This window comes from Ranitomeya variabilis, chromosome 6, assembly GCF_051348905.1.
Source record: "Ranitomeya variabilis isolate aRanVar5 chromosome 6, aRanVar5.hap1, whole genome shotgun sequence".
NCBI classification, from domain to species: domain Eukaryota; kingdom Metazoa; phylum Chordata; class Amphibia; order Anura; family Dendrobatidae; genus Ranitomeya; species Ranitomeya variabilis.
This window is the reverse complement of record NC_135237.1, coordinates 336914327-336937375: the sequence shown is the minus strand read 5'-3', so window position 1 is coordinate 336937375 and position 23049 is coordinate 336914327. Positions and strand designations below refer to the sequence as shown.

Sequence of the window (23049 nt, the reverse complement as noted above, 5' to 3'; positions counted from 1 at the left end):
GCACTATTCTTAAAGCTTCATAAATAAACTACATACATAGTCTAGAAAACCCGATGCGTTAGAATCGGGCCACCATCTAGCTGCTTAATAAGAGGGCTTTTTTGATGATCAATGAAACGATGAAACCGTCTTACAGGTCAAAAAAACCATTCTCTGCAACCGCAATACAACTATGGTTTATTGAGTGCGGCTTCCAACAGCAGTTACTGCGGGCCCAGCAGTGAGGAGGAGACGACTATGAGAGCAGCACGGCCGCTCTGTAGGGAGGAATCACTGCCAGTGCCACTGCCTCCATATTATCATTCAGCTCTATGGTATATGGTGGTTCCATAGGGATACGCCCCGTTCATGACATCCACCAATCATCGCTAGCAACGTAAGGAGCACCGGGCCACTGCCTATCTATTGACCAATGAGATTAAGTTGTTGTCCGAGGGGCGGGGCGTACTGTGTGGTTGGCAGCGTGTGTGTGGCTTTGTGAATTGCCAACCAAGATGGCGGTGGAGGAGCTGACCGCGCTGGAGAAATGTCTGGGGCTGAAAGCAGGAAAGTACAGCAGCCGTGCCCAGGGGAGCAGCCAGGTGAGCCCGCCGTGTGCCCTCCGGTATCAGGAAGTATAACTACTGGACATGTGATCGCTCATGTGCAGAAGGCAATGACCGGACCGGCATGTAATGTGCTTTCCTACGGCAGCAGAGGGCGCTGTCCAGCCAGGCACATGGCCTGATCTAGATGTCAGCCACTGGGGCATTTAAAGGGATTTTCCAGAACTGGATCAATATCTATAAAGCACCAGCATATGTCTTATATTCTATCCCACCTGCTGAATGTAACCTGGGAATTCAGACCAATGACATTATTCAGGGGCTGACGTCACCAGGGCTGTGACCCACGAGTGCACCCCTACATAGGGCGCTGGTCCAAAGATCATGGAATCTGGGTCCAGATCTTCCAACAAATGGGCACATCTGCCAATCAGTAGCTTTCTCACCCTGATAGGCCTTAATGGTGCTGATGATTTCAGGTCGTGAGGCCCACGGACAGTCTGTGTATTGTGGTCCGTGCTGGGAAAGAGATCCCCTGACGTCTGCGTGATGCGTCTGATGAGCTAAGTGACACCACTAGAATCGGGGTCTCTGCCATCTAACCTGAGAACAGCATGATGTAAACCCCTCATTACTGATTCCTTCCAAGCTGTAGCCCGCTACTGTTAGGACCTACCTGTCACCCGACCAGCAGTTATCAGCCGTACAGACCTGCCCGCCTCTGTTCGCTGTGTAGTCGCCGCTGTTGGGTGCTGCAGATCAGCTCCTATTGAAGTGAATAAGGGAATCCGCAGTATCCGGCAACAGGCACTGAGCAAAGCTGCACTGTCCAGGCTCAATATATTGTTACGTCTGGTTGGCTACATTGGTGGCGGCAGCTGGTCGTGAGGGTGTGGAGTATGGGACCCCCACCCATGTTAGGGCTCCTTTTCACTTGCGAGAAATATGTCCGAGACTCACAGGTTAAAACCCGGCTCTGGCGCCGGCACTCCAGAGCAGAGCGTGCAGCTCCATGTATTGCTGTGCGGCCGCACGCTCCGCTCTGGTGTGCCGGTGGCAGAGCCCGGTTTTAACCTGCGAGACTCGGACGTATTTTACGCAGTTGAGAAGGAGCCCTGAGGCTATGTGCACACATTGCGGATTTTGCTGCGGCTCCGCAGCTGAGGATCCGCAGCAGCTTTCCATGCGTTTACAGTACCATGTAAACCTATGGAAAATGCAATCTGCAGTGCCCATGCTGCGGAAAAAAACGCGCCGAAACGCTGCGGGTTACATTCTGCAGTATGTCAATTCTTTGTGCGGATTCCGCAGCGGTTTACACCTGCTCCACAATAGGAATCCGCAGGTGGAATCCGCACTAAATCCGCAGGAAAAACGCAGTGCATTTTACCTGCAGATTTTTCAAATCCGCTGCGGAAAAATCCGCAGAGCTCAAAACTTCGTGTGCACATACCCTGAAAGTAGCGTACAAGCAGGGCCGGACTGGCCATCGGGCAGTTCTGGCAAATGCCAGAAGGGCTGGTGCCAGTAGTGGGCCGCTGCACGCAGACTCACCCCCCCTACCAGCGCCGCCGCATTCAACTATACAGTTGAATGCAATGATGGAGGAGAGAGCGTCTGCTGACGCCCCCTCTCCCATTATTCCCCGCTCTGCCTCTGACACTGCGGGTGCGCGCGCACTGACTGTGTCCCAGGCAGTGCAGCGACAGCCGCCGAGACAGGAGCAGGGAGCAACGCGGGCACAAGGAGAGGTGAGTGGTTTTTTTTGGTTTTTTTTACTGGACTGTGGGGCCATTCTCGGGGGGAGGGGGGGATTTCTGAGGAGAGATGTGGGCTGTGCTGTATACTACTATGTGGGCTGTGCTATACACTACTGTGTGGGCTGTGCTGTATACTACTACTACGTGGGCTGTGCTGTATACTACTACGTGGGCTGTGCTGTATACTACTACTACGTGGGCTGTGCTGTATGCTACTACGTGGACTGTGCTGTATACTGCTACATGAGCTGTGCTGTATACTGCTACGTGAGCTGTGCTGTATACTGCTACGTGAGCTGTGCTGTATACTGCTACGTGAGCTGTGCTGTATACTGCTACGTGAGCTGTGCTGTATACTGCTACGTGAGCTGTGCTGTATACTGCTACGTGAGCTGTGCTGTATACTGCTACGTGAGCTGTGCTGTATACTGCTACGTGAGCTGTGCTGTATACTGCTACATACTCTTGCATCATACTCTTTGATGGGGCTGCATTATATTCTGGGGAGGTGGGCTGTATTATATTCTATTCGGGGCTACATTATATTCTATGCGGGGCTGTATTATATTTATATTCTTTGAGGGGTGATTGCATCATACTCTATGAGGGGGGCTGCATTATATTCTGTAGGGTGGTGGCTGCATTATACTATATGTGGGCTGCATTATACTGTATTGAGGACTATGGGGAATACGTTATACTATATGAAGAACTAAGGGGTGCATTATACTATGGGAAGTGAATTGTACTACATGGATGAATATGGCGGTGCATTATAATATATGGAGCACTATGAGTAGTGTATTATGCTATATGGAGGACTATGAGGAGTGTATTTTAATATATGGAGGACTATAGGGAGTGTATTATACTATATGGAGGACTGTGGTGCACATTATAATATATGGAGGACTATGGGGTGTACAAAGATATTATACAGTCACCATGTGACAAGTGGGCCTGTGTAACTTCAAATGCCAGGGCTGAATTTTAGTCCCAGTCCGGCCCTGCGTACAAGGCATTTTGCTAAGGACACAGCATGATGTTCGCTCCATGCTCCCTCTTGTGGTAACTGCAGGTAGCCAGCAGACTGTGTCCGATTCATTAAAGTTATGTTACAAAAATGTTTTGCCATATAATAATAATAATAATAATAATAATATTATTATTACTATTATTATTATTATATATTTTTTAATTTATTTTTCAGATTCCGGTGCTTCAGACCAATAAAGGTCCCAGCCTGGCAGGCCTTGCCACCATTGCCTCCCATTTAGTTACCCAAGCCAGGAAAGAGGAACTATTAGGGGTGTCTATAGAAGAGAAGGCCGTCGTACAGCAATGGCTAGAATACCGAACAACTCGCATAGACAGATTGACCTCCAAGGAAGATGTCAAGACTGCACTAAAGGTCAGTGATGAGGACATGTCCTCTGTGATGGTGGCACCGGGGTGAGCGGCTTCAGTCTGACACTATGGGGACTACTAGGAAAATAGTCCTTCCGGTATCTACCTGCTCATCGGTGTCCACATTGATGTGGAATCAGGGGAATAAAACCTTTACCTGCACATAGTTACCTATGTCAAGTACTAGAATTTGTAGGGTTCTTCATTATGTAAATTGGACAATTAGCCGAAGTCACTAATTAGCTGCAGTCCTGTGTAAGATCCTGCTGGTAACACTGGTGTGAGTCTAGATGAAACTTCCAGTCTGCACCTTTCAGATAAAGTCCCACTGGGATTGTGAGTTACTAGAGGGAAGTTTCTATCTGGGACTTGCATATATTAGAGGCGATCGGCTTCAGTGAGCGCCAGCTAAAGCTTCGTGTTTTAGTATGATGGCGCTTAAAGGGGTCCACTACTAGAAGAACAACCCCTTCTCAACTTAAAGGTTTGACCCTGATAAAATAAATCTTATACGCCCCTCCTGTTTCAGCGCCACTAGCATTCACGGCCTCGGAGCTCTTGTGCGGTTGTATGACACGTGTGCCCGGCGCCCCCCCAAAAAAAAAAAAAAAAAAATGATGTGGGGTCCCCCTTATTTTTATTCAGCAAAGGTTAAGCACACAGTTGCAGGCTGATATTAATAGCATGGTAAGGGGCCATGGATATTGGCTTCCCCCCAGACCAATAATACCAGCCATCGGCCACCACAGAAATGGCGCATCCATTAGATGCGCTAATTCTAGTTCTTAGCCTCAGCAAGCAGGGTAATGGTTTTGGGGTTGATGTCAACTTTAACATCAAGCCCAGGGATTAGTAATGGAGAAGTGTCTATAAGAAACCCCCATCAATAACCTCGTAAGTTTGAAGCAAAAAACGAATACAGAGAAAAGTTCTTTATTTGTGCCAAACACTCCCCCACCCTCTTCTATCCATTTATTAACTTTAAAACATCAAATATTCCAAAGGGGTCAGCCGTAAGTCCATCCCACGTCGATCTCCAACTCTGAAATGGCTTCCACCAATAGAAATTGCACCCATCCTCCTTCTGAGCCCCAGTGTGGCTAAACAGCAGCTAGCGTCCACATTGGGGGCAATTCAGGCAGGTTACAGCTTTTCTAGCACTTAGGGGCTCTGTATAAAGAGTCTGCAAACTATTCTAGGAAAATCTGTGCCCCAAAAGTCAGAAAGTGCTCCGTCCCTCCAGAGTCACCTTGTGGCTAAGCAGTACTGAATAGCCGAAGGTGGGTTATTGTCACCTTCAGCAGAAATTGTGTAACAAATCATGTTGTGGGTTTTTTAACCATTTCCCCTTGAAAAAATGTAAAACCTGGGGCTAAAACAACATTTTAATTGTAAAAATGTAAAAAAAATGTTTCTTCACCGGCCAATGGTTAAAAATTGTTATGAAACACGTGTGGAGGCAATATGATCACTGCACCCCTAAAAGATTTCATTAGGAGGCTCTCCCAATGTGACATGGCACCCGCAAACCATTCCAGGCAAATCTGCACTCTGATATAGAACTCCTTCCCTTCTGAGCTTTGCAGTGTGCCCGAAAAAAAGTTTGTGACCACATATTGGGGTATTGCCATAATCAGGAGAAATTGCATAACATTTTTTGGTCTCATATTATCCCTCTTGAAAATTAAAAGCTTAGGGCTAAAACAACATTTTAGTGGAAAAATTACATTTTTCATTTTCACAGCCCAATGTTATACAATTTTGTGAAATGGCTGTGGGTTTAAAATCTTCACACCACCCCTAGATGAATTCTGTTTCCAAAATGGGGTCACTTTTGGGGATTTCTGCTGTTTTGCTCTCTCAGGGCCTCTGCCAATTTGACATGGCGTCCACAGTAAAATTGTGCTCCAAAAGTCAAATAGCCCTCCTTCCCCCTCGAGTCCTGCTGTGTGCCCAAACAAGAGTTTCTGAACACAAACGGGGTGTCCCTGTACTCAGACACATTATGTGGTCCGTTTTCCCCTATTACCCTTATTAAGATGAATAATTTGGGGAAAATGTAGTTTTCACAGTCCAATACTTAAATTCCACAAAGCACTTGTGTGTTCAAGATGATCACTACACCTATAGATTAATTCCTTGAGGGGTCTAGTTTTCAAAATGGTGTCACTTCTGGGGGGTTTCCACTGTTTAGGCACATCAGGGGCTCTGCAAATGCAACATGGCGTCTGCTATCTATTCCAGCCAATTTTGCTCTCCAAAAGTAAATTGGTGCTTCTTGCCTTCAGAGCCCAAACAGTGGTTTTCCACCACATATGGGGTATCGGCGTACTCAGGAGAAATTGCACAACAAAATGTGTTCCATTTTCTCGTGTCATTTTTCGATATTTTCATGAGTCAAAATTGACCACTAAATTGAAGTACAGTATGTCATGGAGAAAGTGTCTCGGAATCAGTGGGATACATTGAAGCGTTCTTTATTACCGCATAAAATGACACTGGTCAGAATTGAAAATTGAGGATCACAAATTAACGTACAAAGTGGCTCGGTTCTTAGTCCCTTTCCGATGTCAGACTCCCTCCCTTTGATGTGGGCTCCGGCGGTGAGCCCACATCTTTCCGGGGACGTCAGCTGTGTTGAACAGCTGACATGGGCCCGCAATAGCCGCGGGTGGAATTGTGATCTACCCGTGGCTATTAACCAGTTAAATACCGCTGTCAAACTCTGACAGCGGCATTTAAATTGCGCTTCCAGCAATCGCGCCGGAAATATGCATACTGGTGACCCCCCCCCCCCCCCGTCACGTGATCGCTGGTCACCGGTGTGTTGGCATAACAACCTGAGGTCTCCTGGAGACCTCTATGGTTGTCAGTGCCGGCTTGCTGTGAGCACTACCCCGTGGTCGGCGCTCATAGCAAGTGAGTAAATCGGCTATGGAGGCGATCTGAACATTGCCTCTATGTAGTAGTCGATTGGGTTATCGCAGCTTCTAAAAATAAAATCAAACATACACATATTTGGTATCACCGCATTCAGAATCGCCCGATCTATTAATTAAAAATAAGGATTAACCTGATCGCTAAACGGCATGGCGAGAAAAAAGTTGAAACGCCAGAATTACGTCTTTTTTTTTTTTTTTGGTCATTGTGTTATTGCATTAAAATGCAATAATGGGTGATCAAAAGATCGTATCTGCACCAAAATGGTATTAAAAATGTCAGCTCGGCGTGCCAATAATAAGCTCTTGTTCAACCCGAGATCACGAAAAGTGGAGACGCTACAGGTACCAGAAAATGGCACAAATTTTTGTTGTTGTGTTTTTGTTTTTTTTTTCTTTTTTCAACAAAGTTTGGAATTTTTTTTCAGCACTTAAATAAAAAATAACCTAGACATGTTTGCGGTCTATGAACTCGTAATGACCTGGAGAATCATAATGGCAGGTCAGTTTTAGCATTTAGTGAACCTAGTAAAGCCAAACAAAAAAACAAGTGTGGGATTTCCCCTTTTTTGCAATTTCACCACACTTGGAATTTTTTTTCCCATTTTCTAGTACACGACATGGTAAAACCAATGGTGACCTTCAAAAGTACAACCCGTCCCGCAAAAAATAAGCCCCCACATGGCCATATGGATGGAAAAATAAAAAAGTTATGGGTCTGGGAAGGAGGGGAGCGAAAAACGAAAATGCAAAACTGAAAAAAGCTTCAGAGATTAAGGGGTCGGTATACCCATCTCAAAGATCCTATTTCAATATGTTCTAGGTGCAAAATCAATAATAGTAATTACCTCAAATTAGATATTCTGTATAAAAAAAAAAAATGTTTCAGTTGTATTGCGTATCTCATGTACAGGGTATCACAGTCACTCAGGTATCCGTGGAAACGGCCACTATGGCATTCCTGGCCGTGCTTGCGCAGTCAGTAAGGAGTTTATCATTATCAATGGTCGGGTTCTATGCGCACTGACTACACAGCCGTCCTGTCAGGGAGCTGACTAGATGGTGCATTGTGGCGGCCATTTTGCCTGGGTCCCTTCCATCCCTGGAGCAGTGTGGTAGTCGCCATGCAGTTCTGCACCTCATAGAATAGGAATCCATGTCCGTGTATCTGAGTGATTGTGCGGCCCGTGTTTTTCCTACAGTTATGCAGCTTGCTGTATTCTCTAATGGCTGGCTCCCCCTTGCATCTTATCTCCAGCTTTATAATGTACCTCCTTTACGCTCCCTCACACAAGGGCGCATGCATCCAATGAAGATTCCTTTTACCGTCCTGTTCCTAGTAATGTAAGATACGTGACTGAGCAATGTGCGGGGCATTGTGTTCTCACTTGTCATTTCTCTATTGCCATTTTAATTTTTCAGGATCTGAATTCCTATCTGGAGGATAAAGTATACATGGCTGGAAATGCAATCACTGTGGCTGATATCTTAACTTATTATGGGTTGCATCCATTCATAGTAAGTATTTAAAAATAAAGAACTATATCTGATCCTTATCTGGGCAGCCATACAAAACCTCTGACCGTGGTCCGCGTGCAGCTTTGCCTGCTCACCAAATATCGGACATTGCCGGAGCGACCAGCCATTAACATGCACTATTCTAGGCCACACGTCTGCCACAGGAGTGCATGCTGCCATTGGTTTTCACACGGTCATTCAGGCCATGAGAGGGGTCCGTCATCCGAACATTTACTAATAATGGTCAGTGTGCCGTCTGAGTTATGCGCTCACCCGACAACGCCCCAACAATCGCATACCCTTCTCTACAAAAAAAAAAATGCTTTTAAGCTGTTTATTGACCTGTTAGAAACATTCCTGTCATACTGAAGATCTATCATTCTATGGAACTGCTGTTATCTGAAAATCCACTTCTATCCAGCACCTTGCTGTATGCTAATGAGCGAGGACTGGGCCGGAGAGGCATTTACTCACTGACACTAGTCCTTAGCTTTTCCCCCAGTTCCTGCACTGCCCAGGTCTTCGCAGTGTTCTCTCCTCCTGCCCCCCATCTATCTGCCCACCCCCGTCACAGCTCTACTAATATCTTACTGATCCCAATGCTGACTCTTCACAAGCATACTGCTGAGACGGGGGAAGAGCGCAGCACGGCCCTATTATTGGTAGGTGACATACATTATTCAACTATACATTTTTTTTTAAATTATTATATATACATAATTTGTTTTGCCTCAGATGAACCTTTTCCTTAAAGGGAACCTGCAGTTATGGGGTTAATAGCGTTCTGACGCTGTCTGGCCCTTGCACTGACAGGTTTTATCCACTACTAGGACAACCTCTTCTTGATCCTAATGTTTGGCCCCCATAAAATAATAAAGCCTATACTCGCCTCCTGTGCTGGTGTTGGCACTCGCAGTCTCGGGACACATGACGTTATGTTACACATGACGCCGACCCCTATCGGAGCTGGCATCACGGTCCCCGGACAAATCGTACATGAAGAGGACGTCTGGGCTGCAGCTGGTCTCGGACTTACTCTTGCTGCTCAATTCGACAAAAGGCGATTGGGCGCCAGCATCGCCTATCTCAATAGCACGGAAGACGGAGTGCTGTCACCACAGGAATGGCTCCAGCACGGGATGTTAGTATAAGCTTTATTATCTTATGGGGGCCAAGCGAGGAGTATGAGAAGATGTCCAAGTAGTAGACAACTTCTTTCACTTTATTACTCCTGGTAGCCTCAGGTTTTCTGTTATGGAGGCATGGTCGGCACGGCTTCAGTCATCGCTCAGTACATAGCGAGTGGCGGCTGTAAACCCGCTCGGCACTGTCTCAGGCGTACATCATGGCCCTGAGCAGTGACTGAAGTCGCGCCTCTATGTCTGAAAGCCCGAGACTGCACGGCTCAGACCGCTATTAACCTGCAGGCTAGCCAAGTATCTGCAGGATAATACCATTTTTTCATATGTTCCCTTTAAGCTCAACCCTAGTGTTAGAAAAGTGACAAAAAGAGCGGCGTAAAAGCAAAAGTCTCATATTTTTTTTTTTTTTTTAAACGGTGTGTGCCAAAATTTGCGACTTATTCCAGCTCAACAGATTTTCCCTTTGTATTCAAATTGGAGATTAAGAGAAATTTTCACAATTATTCTTTGGTAATTTCTTATTTTATGGTATTTTTTTTTCTCTGACAGGCTGACCTCTCAATCCAGGAAAAAGAGACCTACATCAATGTGTCCCGGTGGTTTAGTCATGTCCAGCATTACCCGGGCGTGCGGCAGCATCTCCCAAGCTTGGTGTTTATTAAGAACAGAATCTATACTAATGTCCATTAGCTGCTCAGCCCCCAGCTGTAGGCACAGATATGTTTACTGGCCCCTCTCGGTTATGTCTGGGCCTCGTCATATGTCAGAATTTAGGCAGCAAATTGTCACATCTATTTTCTTATTTATTTTTATCAGTTTACCTTCTGGAAAGTCAACAGAATATCGAATATTTCATTGTACTGTATTAAATTACATTTAGACTTTGTGCCAATTTTTTTTTATTGTTGCAGTTTTTGTCTGTTTTTTTACAAAAGCTCTGTGCCAATAAAAGATGGGTATTGCTGGTTTTATTTTTCTGTTTTTGTTTATTAAATAAGGCCTCTTTCACACGTCCGTGTCTCCTGTACGTGTTGTGACAGTTTTCACACGTAGCAGAGACACTGACACGCAGATCCATTCAAATGAATGGGCATGTGCACATGCCAGTGTGTTTCGACGGACCGTGTGTCCCACACGTAGACATGTCCTTTTTTTGACAGGCCGCAGACCATCCCACACACATCCACACGGATGTCATCCGTGTGACACGCATCGGCGCCGGGGAAGAAGCGTTACAGTAAGCACTGTTCCCCAGCTCCGGGTGCTGAAGACTGCTCTCATCATTCTCCCCTGCTCTGCCACCGATTGGCGCAAGCAAGGGAGACTGATGAGTTATAATCAAGTCAGAACAATGAGAGCAGGTGTGGGCTTTTGGGACTCCTACTCCCATCAACCTACACCTACTGCCGCTACTAACAGTGACAGCAGGAGCGGATGATGGGGATATTCTTCACCCGCCGCCTGTGCTATATAAATGAATGAAAAACCCAGCATGGGTTACCCCCGTATTTTCTACAGCCAGCCAGGCAAAACTCACAGCCGGGGGTTGCATCCCTCAGCTGTAAGCTTCTGCAAGGTTGGTTATCAAGAATAGAGCAGTCCCCACTCTTATTTAAATAATAAAAAAAAAAATTTAAAAAAACTGCATGGTGTCCTTCCCCATTTTTGACAACCAGCCCTGCTAAAGCTGGGGGTTGGTATTCTCAGGCTGGTAAAGGGCAATTGATATAGCCCCCAGCCTAAAAATAGCAGCCCGCAGCTGCCCAGAAAAGGCGCATCTATTAGATGCATTATTTCTGGAACTTTGCCCGGTTCTTCCCACTTGCCTTGTAGCGGTGGCAAGTGGGGTTCATATTTGTGGGGTTGATGTCCGTTTTGTATTGTCAGGTGACATCAAGCCCACAGCTTAGTATTGGAGAAGCATCTATAAGACACCTATCCATTACTAATCCTATAGTTATATGGTAAGTAAAGAGACAGTCATAATAAAGTCTTTTATTAGAAACAACACAGTTTTCCATTTTTATTTAAAAATAACTTACACAGTTATACTCACAAAACGCCTATTCCACCGAAGCCCTCGTTCTCCTGTAATAAAACTAAAATAAAAAACAACAATATACCATACCTGTCCATCGTTCTGTCCCATGCCGTAACCCATGTCTGAGGGATAAATACTTTTCAACCTGGACTGTGCCAAGATGCGACCGTCCAGGTTGAGAACCACTGGTGACTGAACTGCTGTGAGCCCAGCCCCAGTGACCAGTGATGACGTCATCGAGGTTCCCAGCCGGGCTGAACTGCGGTGACCTCAGGGCCGTGGGAAAATGCCAGTGATGAGGTCACCGCAGTTCAAGCTCAGTGTTTTCACAGCAGATGACCAAGAGAATTTCTGTGTCATTTATGGAAATATCAAACTGCTTTCCTCACCCTCCTGTGTCCAGCACTTAGTCTCTGCCGCTGCTCCTGGTGTCTGTTATTGTCAGCTGCACTGACGTCCTGTCGACAGTGCTGCAACGCATAAGTGAGTTCAGCGGCTCTGATAGCACGAGCTACTCAGCCACTAAGGTCACTGGCTGCAATGCTGCCGACATATCAGCGCTGCAGTCAATAACAGACACCAAGTGAAGCTGAGACTAAGTGTTAGACCCAAGGAGGGTGAGGAAAGGACAGCTTGTTTTTTTTTTCTAACAACTGGACCTCTGGGAACAGGAGTTTTCGGAAAACCATGAAACCCTTTACATCCTTTGTTAGGCTCCCTTGATGAGTTTTAGGTGAGGTGTTGACACTGAATAAAAACAGCATTAGCATTAGATGCAGGAATCTGTGGGTTAAAAACTCACTAACAATACATGTAATCTGCACATGGCTGTTTTTGTCAGAGCCAAATTCCAGGAAGTATCTACGGCCGGTTTCACACGTCCGTGCCTCTGGTACGTTTAGCGACAGTTTTTTACAAGTACTGGAGACACTGATACATGTAGACCCATTCAAATGAATGGGTCTATGCAGATGTCAGCGTGTTTTGACGGACTGTGTGTCCGTGTGCAAAATACGCAGACATGTCCATTTTTACCCGGACACACAGCTCACCAAATGTCCCGTACATGTGCACACAGAGAACAGTGTACACTGTAATCTGTGCGCATGGACGGCAGCGGGGGAAGCAGCACTACTGTAAGCCGCTGTTCCCCCGCGTGTGGTGCTGAACCTGGCTTTGATCCATTGTGCCCGGCTGTGCCGGCGAGCAGGGGACCATGAAAGAAAAAAATTACGTGGGGTCCCTCCTATATTTTACAACCAACCCGGCAAAACTCACAGGTGTGGGCTGCTATTCTCAGGCTGGTAAGGGGCCATGGATATGGGCCCCCCGGCCTAAAAAAAACAGCCCGCAGCTGCCCAGAAAAGGCGCATCTATTAGATGCCCCAATTCTGGATCTTTGCCCGGTTCTGCCCATTGCCCTGTAGCTGTGGCATATGGGGAAATGAGGGGTCAATGTCACCTTCCTATTGTAAGGTGACATTAAGCCGACTTAGTAATGGAGAGGTGTCAATAATATTGACACCTCTCCATTACTAATCCTACAGTTGTTTTGATTAATAAAACACAGAGAAAGAATAAAGTTTTTAATTAAATGAAATAATATACACAGTTTTTCCATCTTTATTCTTCTGCCATTTCAAGTGAAGCCATCAATCACCTGTAATAAATCATAAAATAAAAAGCCAACAATATACCCTTACCTGTGTGCCGTACAGTCAAGTCCCATGCAGTAATCCATATCTAGGGGAATTTACAGTTTACAACCGGGAGCGCTGCTAATGCGACCGCTCCCGTCTCTAAACGACTGGGGAATGAATGTCACCGGTAGTCACTGAAGCTCTGTTCCCTGCGTCTCATTCATTCACCAGTAGTTTATAGCCGGGGCAGCGCTCCCGGTTGTAAACTGTCAATTCCCCTAGATATGGATTACTGTGTGGGATTTGACTGTACGGTGGACAGGTATGGTGTATTGTTGTTATTTTTATTTTAGGGCTTAATGTCACCTTACAAAAGGAAAGTGACACTAACCCCTCATTACCCCATATATATACAGGGCAGTGGGAAGAACCGGGCAAAGCTCCAAAATTGGCGCATCTAATAGATGCGCTTTTTCTGGGCAGCTGCGGGCTGTTTTTTTTAGGACGGGGGGGGGGGGGGGCCACATCCATGGCTCCTTACCAGCCTGAGAATAAAAGCCCGCACCTGTGAGTTTTGCCGGGTTGGTTGTAAAATATAGGGGGGACCCCACGTCTGTTTTTCTTTTATTCATTCTCCCGGAGCAGGGGAGAAGGGATGACAGCTGGCTTCAGCACCACACGCAGGGGGACAGCGCTTACTGTCAGCTGTCCGTGTGGTACTGATGCGGCACACGGATGTGTCACGCGGACACGGATATCTTTGGTACCGTGTTTTCCGGTACCAGAAATATCAGGATGTGTGAAACCAGCCTAAAACAAGCTTTATTTAAAACATGACACAGCAAAATTACAAAAAACACCAAATGCTCATTGTGGAAAGTATGTAGTTCTCTCACACTGACGTACATATATTGGGATGATCATGTGGGCACAGAAGCTGCGTCCGCGAGAGACCAGTGGTGATTGACTTGAAATATAGCAACACAAAGCCAAATGTTATTTTACAACAGCAAAAACATAATAATGCAAACTTTCTATAGGTTTTTTATCACCATAATTGCAGTGACCCACAGAACGGTAATGTATTTATGGTGAATGGTGCAGAACTCACCATAAGGCCGGGGTCATACTACCGTAGAATACGGGGGAGTGCTATGCGAAAAAACATTGCATTGGACTCGGACCAGTGATAATCAATGGGGCAGCTCACACCACCGGTTTTTTTCTTAGGCATGCTGCGATTGTACGTGTGTATCGTCTGAGACTCGCCAATGCAAGCCTATGGGTGCGAGAAAAACTCTGACACCACACGGAACATTCGACTAGCTTGCGACAAATAACGCAACAATTTTCCTCATTTCAGCCCACTGAGCCATTAAATTCAATGGGGAAAATCAGTGAGAAATGTAAAGTCATACGGATGCATAGGTGCGAGAAAATCGAATCCGCATTGCAAACGCATTACACATGGATGACCATACGGAGAACACTTGTGCGACTCTCTGCAGGGAGACTCGGACCCATTTTTCATACGTTAAGTGTGAGTCCAGCCTCAGGTCGGGGCACACTGGCGACTTAAACGGGCGAGTGCAATGCAATAAATAAAATCGCATTGCACTCGGACCAATATTAATCTATGGGGCAGCTCCCAGCAGCTGATTTTTTTTGTCGGCCGTTTTCCTCGTTCCGAGACAATCGCAGCATGCTGCGGTTGTCACAGACACTCGGCCGACTCTCGGATCACTCGCAGCCATATAAGCCTATGGGTGCAAGTGAGACAACGCACATCACTCGGATATCATCCGAGTAATGAGCGTTAAATGCTGACCCCGGCAATGGAGGAGATTAGTTTCTCCCCAATCCTTCACAGCTGTAGTCCGATCTGCTCTGCGAGAGGCTCGGAGCACAGACACATGACACTCGGCTCCTGCTCGCAGCAGAGCAGGAGCCGAGGGTCATTAGCATATCGCATCCGATGCAATACGCTAGTGTGACTCCAGCCTAAGAAAGACAAAAGTGAAATTGCTGTTATTTCATTTCTCCTAGAAAGTACTATAAATGTTTTTAGTTCTAAGAATTCCAAAATAGTGACATTAATAATTACAACTGGCGCAAAGAATAAGACTTGAAGAAGGGCTACAATAACAGCAACAAATAAAGATATGGCAAAATGCAAAGATGAAAAAACGGCTAACAACACTGCGCTCTGAAGACCAATATCACTGCTTTCTTAAAGGGTATATTTGTTACTTTACAAAAAATGTACCCAAGCACTATCGGGCAGGTTACATTTTAAAAAGTACAAATTGATCCACCCAATGCTTAATAGTTGGCAAGATGTTCTTTTCCTGAAGTTCTGTGCCCTTTTTCCTCCACACATACCTTTGATCATTGCGGCCGAAGAGTTCTGTTTTAACCTCATCAGTCCGCAGTACTTGTTTCCAAAATGCATCAGGCTTGTTTAGATGTTCTTTTGCATACTTCTGACGCTAAATTTTACTGTAAGGACAAAGGAGAGGTTTTCTTCTGATGATTCTTCCCTGAAGGCCATATTTGTTAAGATTAGTGATGACGTGATCGTTGTCGGATAATGTATTATTCAAGCACGCTCATGTCCTAATAGACGATTTTCAGCGTACTTGAAAAACAACGCTCGATTCTCTGCTGTTGTTAGCCACAACACATACAGGAATTGTCTTAACAGGCAATCTCTGCATGTGTTGCGAATGTCGAACAGCTGCGAAACATGCAGTTGTGGCGACTCGAGTATTTTTTTCCAGCACACCAAAAATAGTCGCTTAGGACACAAGTGTTTGGATAACGTGACGTCTTATTCAAGCCTCTGGGCATGCTCGTATATTATGTTAGAGTCCCTGCGGCCGCATGATTGCCTAATTGCTAGGGAAACCAACACGTGTCCAGGCTGTCTAACAGCCGCAATTTGTGCAGCCGCAGGGACTCGAACATAATAGAAGAGCATGCCAAGATGCTTGGATAACACCCGATCATGCTCGCTCATCACTAGTGCAGATGTCTCTGAACAGTAGAACAATGTACCACAACTACAGAGTCTGCCAAATCTTTCTGAAGGTCTGAAACAAGGGTTCTGATGTGCCTCTCTAGCAATCCTTCGAGCTGCTCACTGAAATTTTGCTTGGTCTTCCAGACCTTATCTTGACCTCCACTGGTCCTGTTAACTGCCATATCTTAATTAATTTTGAACTGACGAAAGGGCAACTTGAAAATGCTCTGCTAGTTTACAGCTTTCTCCTGCTTTGTTGGCCTCCATCATTTTCAGAGTGCTAGGCAGCTTCTAAGGGCTCATTTCCACATGCGAGGCACACGTCCGTATCTCGCATGTGGAAACCAAGCTATGGCGCCGGCACTTTGGAGCGGAGCTGTGCAGCTCCATGTGTTCCTATGCGGCCGCACGCTCCGCTCTGGAGTGCCGGCTCCACAGCTTGGTTTCCACATGCGAGATACGGACGTGTGCCTCGCATGTGGAAATGAGCCCTTAGAAGAACCCACGGCTACTGGTTTTTGGCACAAGGTAAGAGGAGGCTGGGTTTTTAGAAAGCTGTGAAATTTGCATCAACTGCCCTGTCCTAATGATGATGGTGAACAAGCCATTGACCTATCATGCTAATTAACCCCTTCATGACCCAGCCTATTTTGGCCATAATGACCTTGCCGTTTTTTGCAATTCTGACCAGTGTCCCTTTATGAGGTAATAACTCAGGAACGCTTCAACGGATCCTAGCGATTCTTGTTTTTTCGTGACATATTGGGCTTCATGTTAGTGGTAAATTTAGGTCGATAATTTCTGAGTTTATTTGTGAAAAAAACGGAAATTTGGCAAAAATTTTGAAAATTTCGCAATTTTCACATTTTGAATTTTTATTCTGTTAAACCAGAGAGTTATGTGACACAAAATAGTTAATAAATAACATTTCCCACATGTCTACTTTACATCAGCACAATTTTGGAAACAATTTTTTTTTTTTGCTAGGAAGTTATAAGGGTTAAAATTTGACCAGTGATTTCTCATTTTTACAACAAAATTTACAAAACCATTTTTTTTAGGGACCACCTCACATTTGAAGTCAATTTGAGGGTTCTATATGGCTGAAAATACCCAAAAGTGACACCATTCTAAAAACTGCACTCCTCAAGGTGCTCAAAACCACATTCAAGAAGTTTATTAACCATTCGGGTGTTTCACAGCAGGAGAAGCAACATGGAAGTAAAAAATGAACATTTAACTTTTTAGTCACAAAAAATGATTTTTAGCGAAATTTTTTTTATTTTTCCAAGGGTAAAAGGAGAAACTGGACCACGAACGTTGTTGTCCAATTTATCCTGAGTACGCTGATACCTCATATGTGGGGGTAAACCACTGTTTGGGCGCACGGCAGGGCTCGGAAGGGAAGGAGCACCATTTGACTTTTTCAATGAAAAATTGGCTCCAATCTTTAGCGGACACCATGTCGCGTTTGGAGAGCCCCCGTGTGCCTAAACATTGGAGCTCCCCCACAAGTGACCCCATTTTGGAAACTAGACCCCCCAAGGAACTTATCTAGAAGCATATTGAGCACTTTAAACCCCCAGGTGCTTCACAAATTGATCCGTAAAAATGAAACAGTACTTTTTTTTCACAAAAAAATTATTTTAGCCTCAATTTTTTCATTTTCACATGGGCAACAGGATAAAATGGATCCTACAATTTGTTGGACAATTTCTCCTGAGTACACCGATACCTCACATGTGGGGGTAAACCACTGTTTGGGCACATGGTAAGGCTCGGAAGGGAAGGAGCGCCATTTGACTTTTTGAATGAAAAATGATCTCCATCGCTAGCAGACACCATGTCACGTTTGGAGAGCCCCTGTGTGCCTAAACATTGGAGCGCTCCCACAAGTGACCCCATTTTGGAAACTAGACCCCCCAAGGAACTTATCTAGATGCATAGTGAGCACTTATAACCCCCAGGTGCTTCACAGAAGTTTATAACTCAGAGCCGTGAAAATAAAAAATAATTTTTCTTTCCTCAAAAATGATTTTTAGCCCAGAATTTTTAATTTTCCCAAGGGTAATAGGAGAAATTGGACCCCAAATTTTGTTGTCCAGTTTGTCCTGAGTACGATGATACCCCATATGTGGGGGTAAACCACTGTTTGGGCGCACGGCAGGGCTCGGAAGGGAAGGCACGCCATTTGGCTTTTTGAATGGAAAATTAGCTCCAATCATTAGCGGACACCATGTCGCGTTTGGAGAGCCCCTGTGTGCCTAAACATTGGAGCTCCCGCACAAGTGACCCCATTTTGGAAACTAGACCTCCCAAGGAACTAATCTAGATGTGTGGTGAGCACTTTGAACCCCCAAGTGCTTCGCAGAAGTTTATAACGCAGAGCCGTGAAAATAAAAAATAATTTTTCTTTTCTCAAAAATGATTTTTTAGCCCACAATTTTTTATTTTCCCAAGGGTAACTGGAGAAATTGGACCCCAAAAGTTGTTGTCCAGTTTCTCCTGAGTACGCTGATACCCCATATGTGGGGGTAAAACACTGTTTGGGCACATGCCGGGGCTCAGAAGGGAAGTAGTGACGTTTTGGAATGCAGACTTTGATGGAATGGTCTGCGGACATCATGTTACGTTTGCAGAGCCCCTGATATGCCTAAACAGTAGAAAACCCCCACAAGTGACCCCATTTTGGAAACTAGACCCCCCAAGGAACTTATCTAGATGTGTGCTGAGCACGTTCAACCCCCAAGTGCTTCACAGAAGTTTACAACGCAGAGCCGTGAAAATAAAAAATCATTTTTCTTTCCTCAAAAAAGATGTTTTAGCAAGCAATTTTTTATTTTCACAAGGGTAACAGGAGAAATTGGGCCCCAATGTTTGTTGCCCAGTTTGTTGTGAGTACAGTGATACCCCATATGTGGGGTTAAACCACTGTTTGGGCACACGTCAGGGCTCGGAAGGGAAGTAGTGACATTTGAAATGCAGACTTTGATGGAATGGTCTGCGGGCGTCACGTTGCATTTGCAGAGCCCCTGATATGCCTAAACAGTAGAAAACCCCCACAAGTGACCCCATTTTGGAAACTAGACCCCCCAAGGAACTTATCTAGATGTGTGCTGAGCACGTTCAACCCCCAAGTGCTTCACAGAAGTTTACAACGCAGAGCCGTGAAAATAAAAAATAATTGTTCTTTCCTCAAAAATTATGTCTTAGCAAGTAATTTTTTATTTTTGCAAGGGTAACAGGAGAAATTGGACCCCAACAGTTGTTGCCCAGTTTGTCCTGAGTACGCTGGTACCCCAAATGTGGGGGTAAACCACTGTTTGGGCGCATGTCGGGGCTTGGAAGGGAGGGAGCACCATTTGACTTTTTGAATGCAAGATTGGCTGGAATCAATGGTGGCGCCATGTTGCGTTTGGAGACCCCTGATGTGCCTAAACAGTGGAAACCCCTCAATTCTAACTTCAACACTAACCCCAACACACCCCTAATCCTAATCCCAACTGTAGCCATAACCATAATCCCAACCCTAACCCCAACACACCCCTAACCACAACCCTAACCCCAACACACCCGTAACCCTAATTCCAACCCTAACCCTAATCCTAACCCTAATCCCAACCCTAACCCTAATCCCAACCCTAACCACAACTGTAACCCCAACACACCCCTAACCCTATCCGTAACCCTAACCACAAGCCTAATCTTAACCCTATTTCCAACCCCAGCCCTAATTCCAACCCTAACTCTAATTCCAACCCTAACCCTAAGGGTATGTGCCCACATTGCGGATTCGTGTGAGATTTTTCCGCACGATTTTAGTCACAAAAATGATCTTTTAGCTAAATTTTTTTTATTTTCCCAAGGGTAAAAGGAGAAACTGGACCACGAACGTTGTTGTCCAATTTGTCCTGAGTACGCTGATACCTCATATGTGGGGGTAAACCACTGTTTGGGCGCACGGCAGGGCTCGGAAGGGAAGGAGCGCCATTTGACTTTTTCAATGAAAAATTGGCTCCAATCTTTAGCGGACACCATGTCGCGTTTGGAGAGCCCCCGTGTGGCTAAACATTGGAGCTCCCCCACAAGTGACCCCATTTTGGAAACTAGACCCCCCAAGGAACTTATCTAGAAGCATAGTGAGCACTTTAAACCCTCAGGTGCTTCACAAATTGATCCGTAAAAATGAAAAAGTACTTTTTTTTCACACAAAACTTCTTTTAGCCTCAATTTTTTCATTTTCACATGGGCAACAGGATAAAATGGATCCTAAAATTTGTTAGGCAATTTCTCCTGAGTACACAGATACCTCACATGTGGGGGTAAACCACTGTTTGGGTGCACGGCAAGGCTCGGAAGGGGAGGCGTGCCATTTGACTTTTTGAATGGAAAATTAGCTCCAATCGTTAGCGGACACCATGTCGCGTTTGGAGAGCCCCTGTGTGCCTAAACATTGGAGCTCCCCTACAAGTGACCCCATTTTGGAAACTAGACCCCCCAAGGAACTTATCTAGATGCATAGTGAGCACTTATAACCCCCAGGTGCTTCACAGAAGTTTATAACGCAGAGCCGTGAAAATAAAAAAATAATTTTTCTTTCCTCAAAAATGATTTTTAGCCCAGAATTTTTTATTTTCCCAAGGGTAATAGGAGAAATTGGACCCCAAAAGTTGTTGTCCAGTTTCTCCTGAGTACGATGATACCCCATATGTGGGGGTAAAACACTGTTTGGGCACATGCCGGGGCTCGGAAGGGAAGTAGTGACGTTTTGGAATGCAGACTTTGATGGAATGGTCTGCGGGCATCATGTTACGTTTGCAGAGCCCCTGATATGCCTAAACAGTAGAAACCCCCCACAAGTGACCCCATTTTGGAAACTAGACCCCCCAAGGAACTTATCTAGATGTGTGCTGAGCACGTTCAACCCCCAAGTGCTTCACAGAAGTTTACAACGCAGAGCCGTGAAAATAAAAAATCATTTTTCTTTCCTCAAAAAAGATGTTTTAGCAAGCAATTTTTTATTTTCACAAGGGTAACAGGAGAAATTGGGCCCCAATGTTTGTTGCCCAGTTTGTTGTGAGTACAGTGATACCCCATATGTGGGGGTAAACCACTGTTTGGGCACACGTCAGGGCTCGGAAGGGAAGTAGTGACATTTGAAATGCAGACTTTGATGGAATGGTCTGCGGGCATCACGTTGCATTTGCAGAGCCCCTGATGTGCCTAAACAGTAGAAACACCCCACAAGTGACCCCATTTTGGAAACTAGACCCCCGAAGGAACATCTAGATGTGTGGTGAGCACTTTCAACCCCCAAGTGCTTCACAGAAGTTTATAACGCAGAGCCGTGAAAATAAAAAATAATTGTTCTTTCCTCAAAAATTATGTCTTAGCAAGTAATTTTTTATTTTTGCAAGGGTAACAGGAGAAATTGGACCCCAACAGTTGTTGCCCAGTTTGTCCTGAGTACGCTGGTATCCCAAATGTGGGGGTAAACCACTGTTTGGGCGCATGTCGGGGCTTGGAAGGGAGGGAGCACCATTTGACTTTTTGAATGCAAGATTGGCTGGAATCAATGGTGGCGCCATGTTGCGTTTGGAGACCCCTGATGTGCCTAAACAGTGGAAACCCCTCAATTCTAACTTCAACACTAACCCCAACACACCCCTAATCCTAATCCCAACTGAAGCCATAACCATAATCCCAACCCTAACCCCAACACACCCCTAACCACAACCCTAACCCCAACACACCCGTAACCCTAATTCCAACCCTAACCCTAATCCTAACCCTAATCCCAACCCTAACCCTAATCCCAACCCTAACCACAACTGTAACCCCAACACACCCCTAACCCTATCCGTAACCCTAACCACAAGCCTAATCTTAACCCTATTTCCAACCCCAGCCCTAATTCCAACCCTAACTCTAATTCCAACCCTAACCCTAAGGGTATGTGCCCACATTGCGGATTCGTGTGAGATTTTTCCGCACGATTTTAGTCACAAAAATGATCTTTTAGCTAAATTTTTTTTATTTTCCCAAGGGTAAAAGGAGAAACTGGACCACGAACGTTGTTGTCCAATTTGTCCTGAGTACGCTGATACCTCATATGTGGGGGTAAACCACTGTTTGGGCGCACGGCAGGGCTCGGAAGGGAAGGAGCGCCATTTGACTTTTTCAATGAAAAATTGGCTCCAATCTTTAGCGGACACCATGTCGCGTTTGGAGAGCCCCCGTGTGGCTAAACATTGGAGCTCCCCCACAAGTAACCCCATTTTGGAAGCTAGACCCCCCAAGGAACTTATCTAGAAGCATAGTGAGCACTTTAAACCCTCAGGTGCTTCACAAATTGATCCGTAAAAATGAAAAAGTACTTTTTTTTCACACAAAACTTCTTTTAGCCTCTAGTTTTTCATTTTCACATGGGCAACAGGATAAAATGGATCCTATAATTTGTTGGGCAATTTCTCCTGAGTACGCAGATACCTCATATGTGGGGGTAAACCACTGTTTGGGTGCACGGCAAGGCTCGGAAGGGGAGGCGTGCCATTTGACTTTTTGAATGGAAAATTAGCTCCAATCGTTAGCGGACACCATGTCGCGTTTGGAGAGCCCCTGTGTGCCTAAACATTGGAGCTCCCCTACAAGTGACCCCATTTTGGAAACTAGACCCCCCAAGGAACTTATCTAGATGCATAGTGAGCACTTATAACCCCCAGGTGCTTCACAGAAGTTTATAACGCAGAGCCGTGAAAATAAAAAATAATTTTTCTTTCCTCAAAAATGATTTTTAGCCCAGAATTTTTTATTTTCCCAAGGGTAATAGGAGAAATTGGACCCCAAATGTTGTTGTCCAGTTTGTCCTGAGTACGATGATACCCCATATGTGGGGGTAAACCACTGTTTGGGCGCACGTCAGGGCTCGGAAGGGAAGTAGTGACATTTGAAATGCAGACTTTGATGGAATGGTCTGCTGGTATCACGTTGCATTTGCAGAGCCCCTGGTGTGCCTAAACAGTAGAAACACCCCAC

General features: G+C 45.4%; 1 protein-coding gene across 1 annotated transcript; it reads left to right on the top strand.

The window, feature by feature from the left end:
* Positions 1-323: 323 nt before the first annotated feature.
* On the top strand, positions 324-10282 carry EEF1E1 (eukaryotic translation elongation factor 1 epsilon 1). Its single transcript, XM_077269838.1, has 4 exons — positions 324-581; positions 3516-3716; positions 8074-8169; positions 9861-10282. Exons 1-4 carry the CDS (start codon positions 495-497, stop codon positions 9999-10001), a joined length of 525 nt encoding a protein of 174 aa, XP_077125953.1. The 5' UTR covers positions 324-494; the 3' UTR covers positions 10002-10282.
* Positions 10283-23049: the final 12767 nt, after the last annotated feature.

What these genes read in the sequence shown, in the direction of transcription:
- EEF1E1 (XM_077269838.1), top strand. Translation starts at nt 495, where the DNA reads ATGGCGGTGGAGGAGCTGACCGCGCTGGAGAAATGTCTGGGGCTGAAA. An exon ending in ATGTCAAGACTGCACTAAAG is followed by an intron (nt 3,717 to 8,073) that starts GTCAGTGATGAG and finishes TTAATTTTTCAG; the next exon opens with GATCTGAATTCCTATCTGGA. An exon ending in ATGGGTTGCATCCATTCATA is followed by an intron (nt 8,170 to 9,860) that starts GTAAGTATTTAA and finishes TTTCTCTGACAG; the next exon opens with GCTGACCTCTCAATCCAGGA.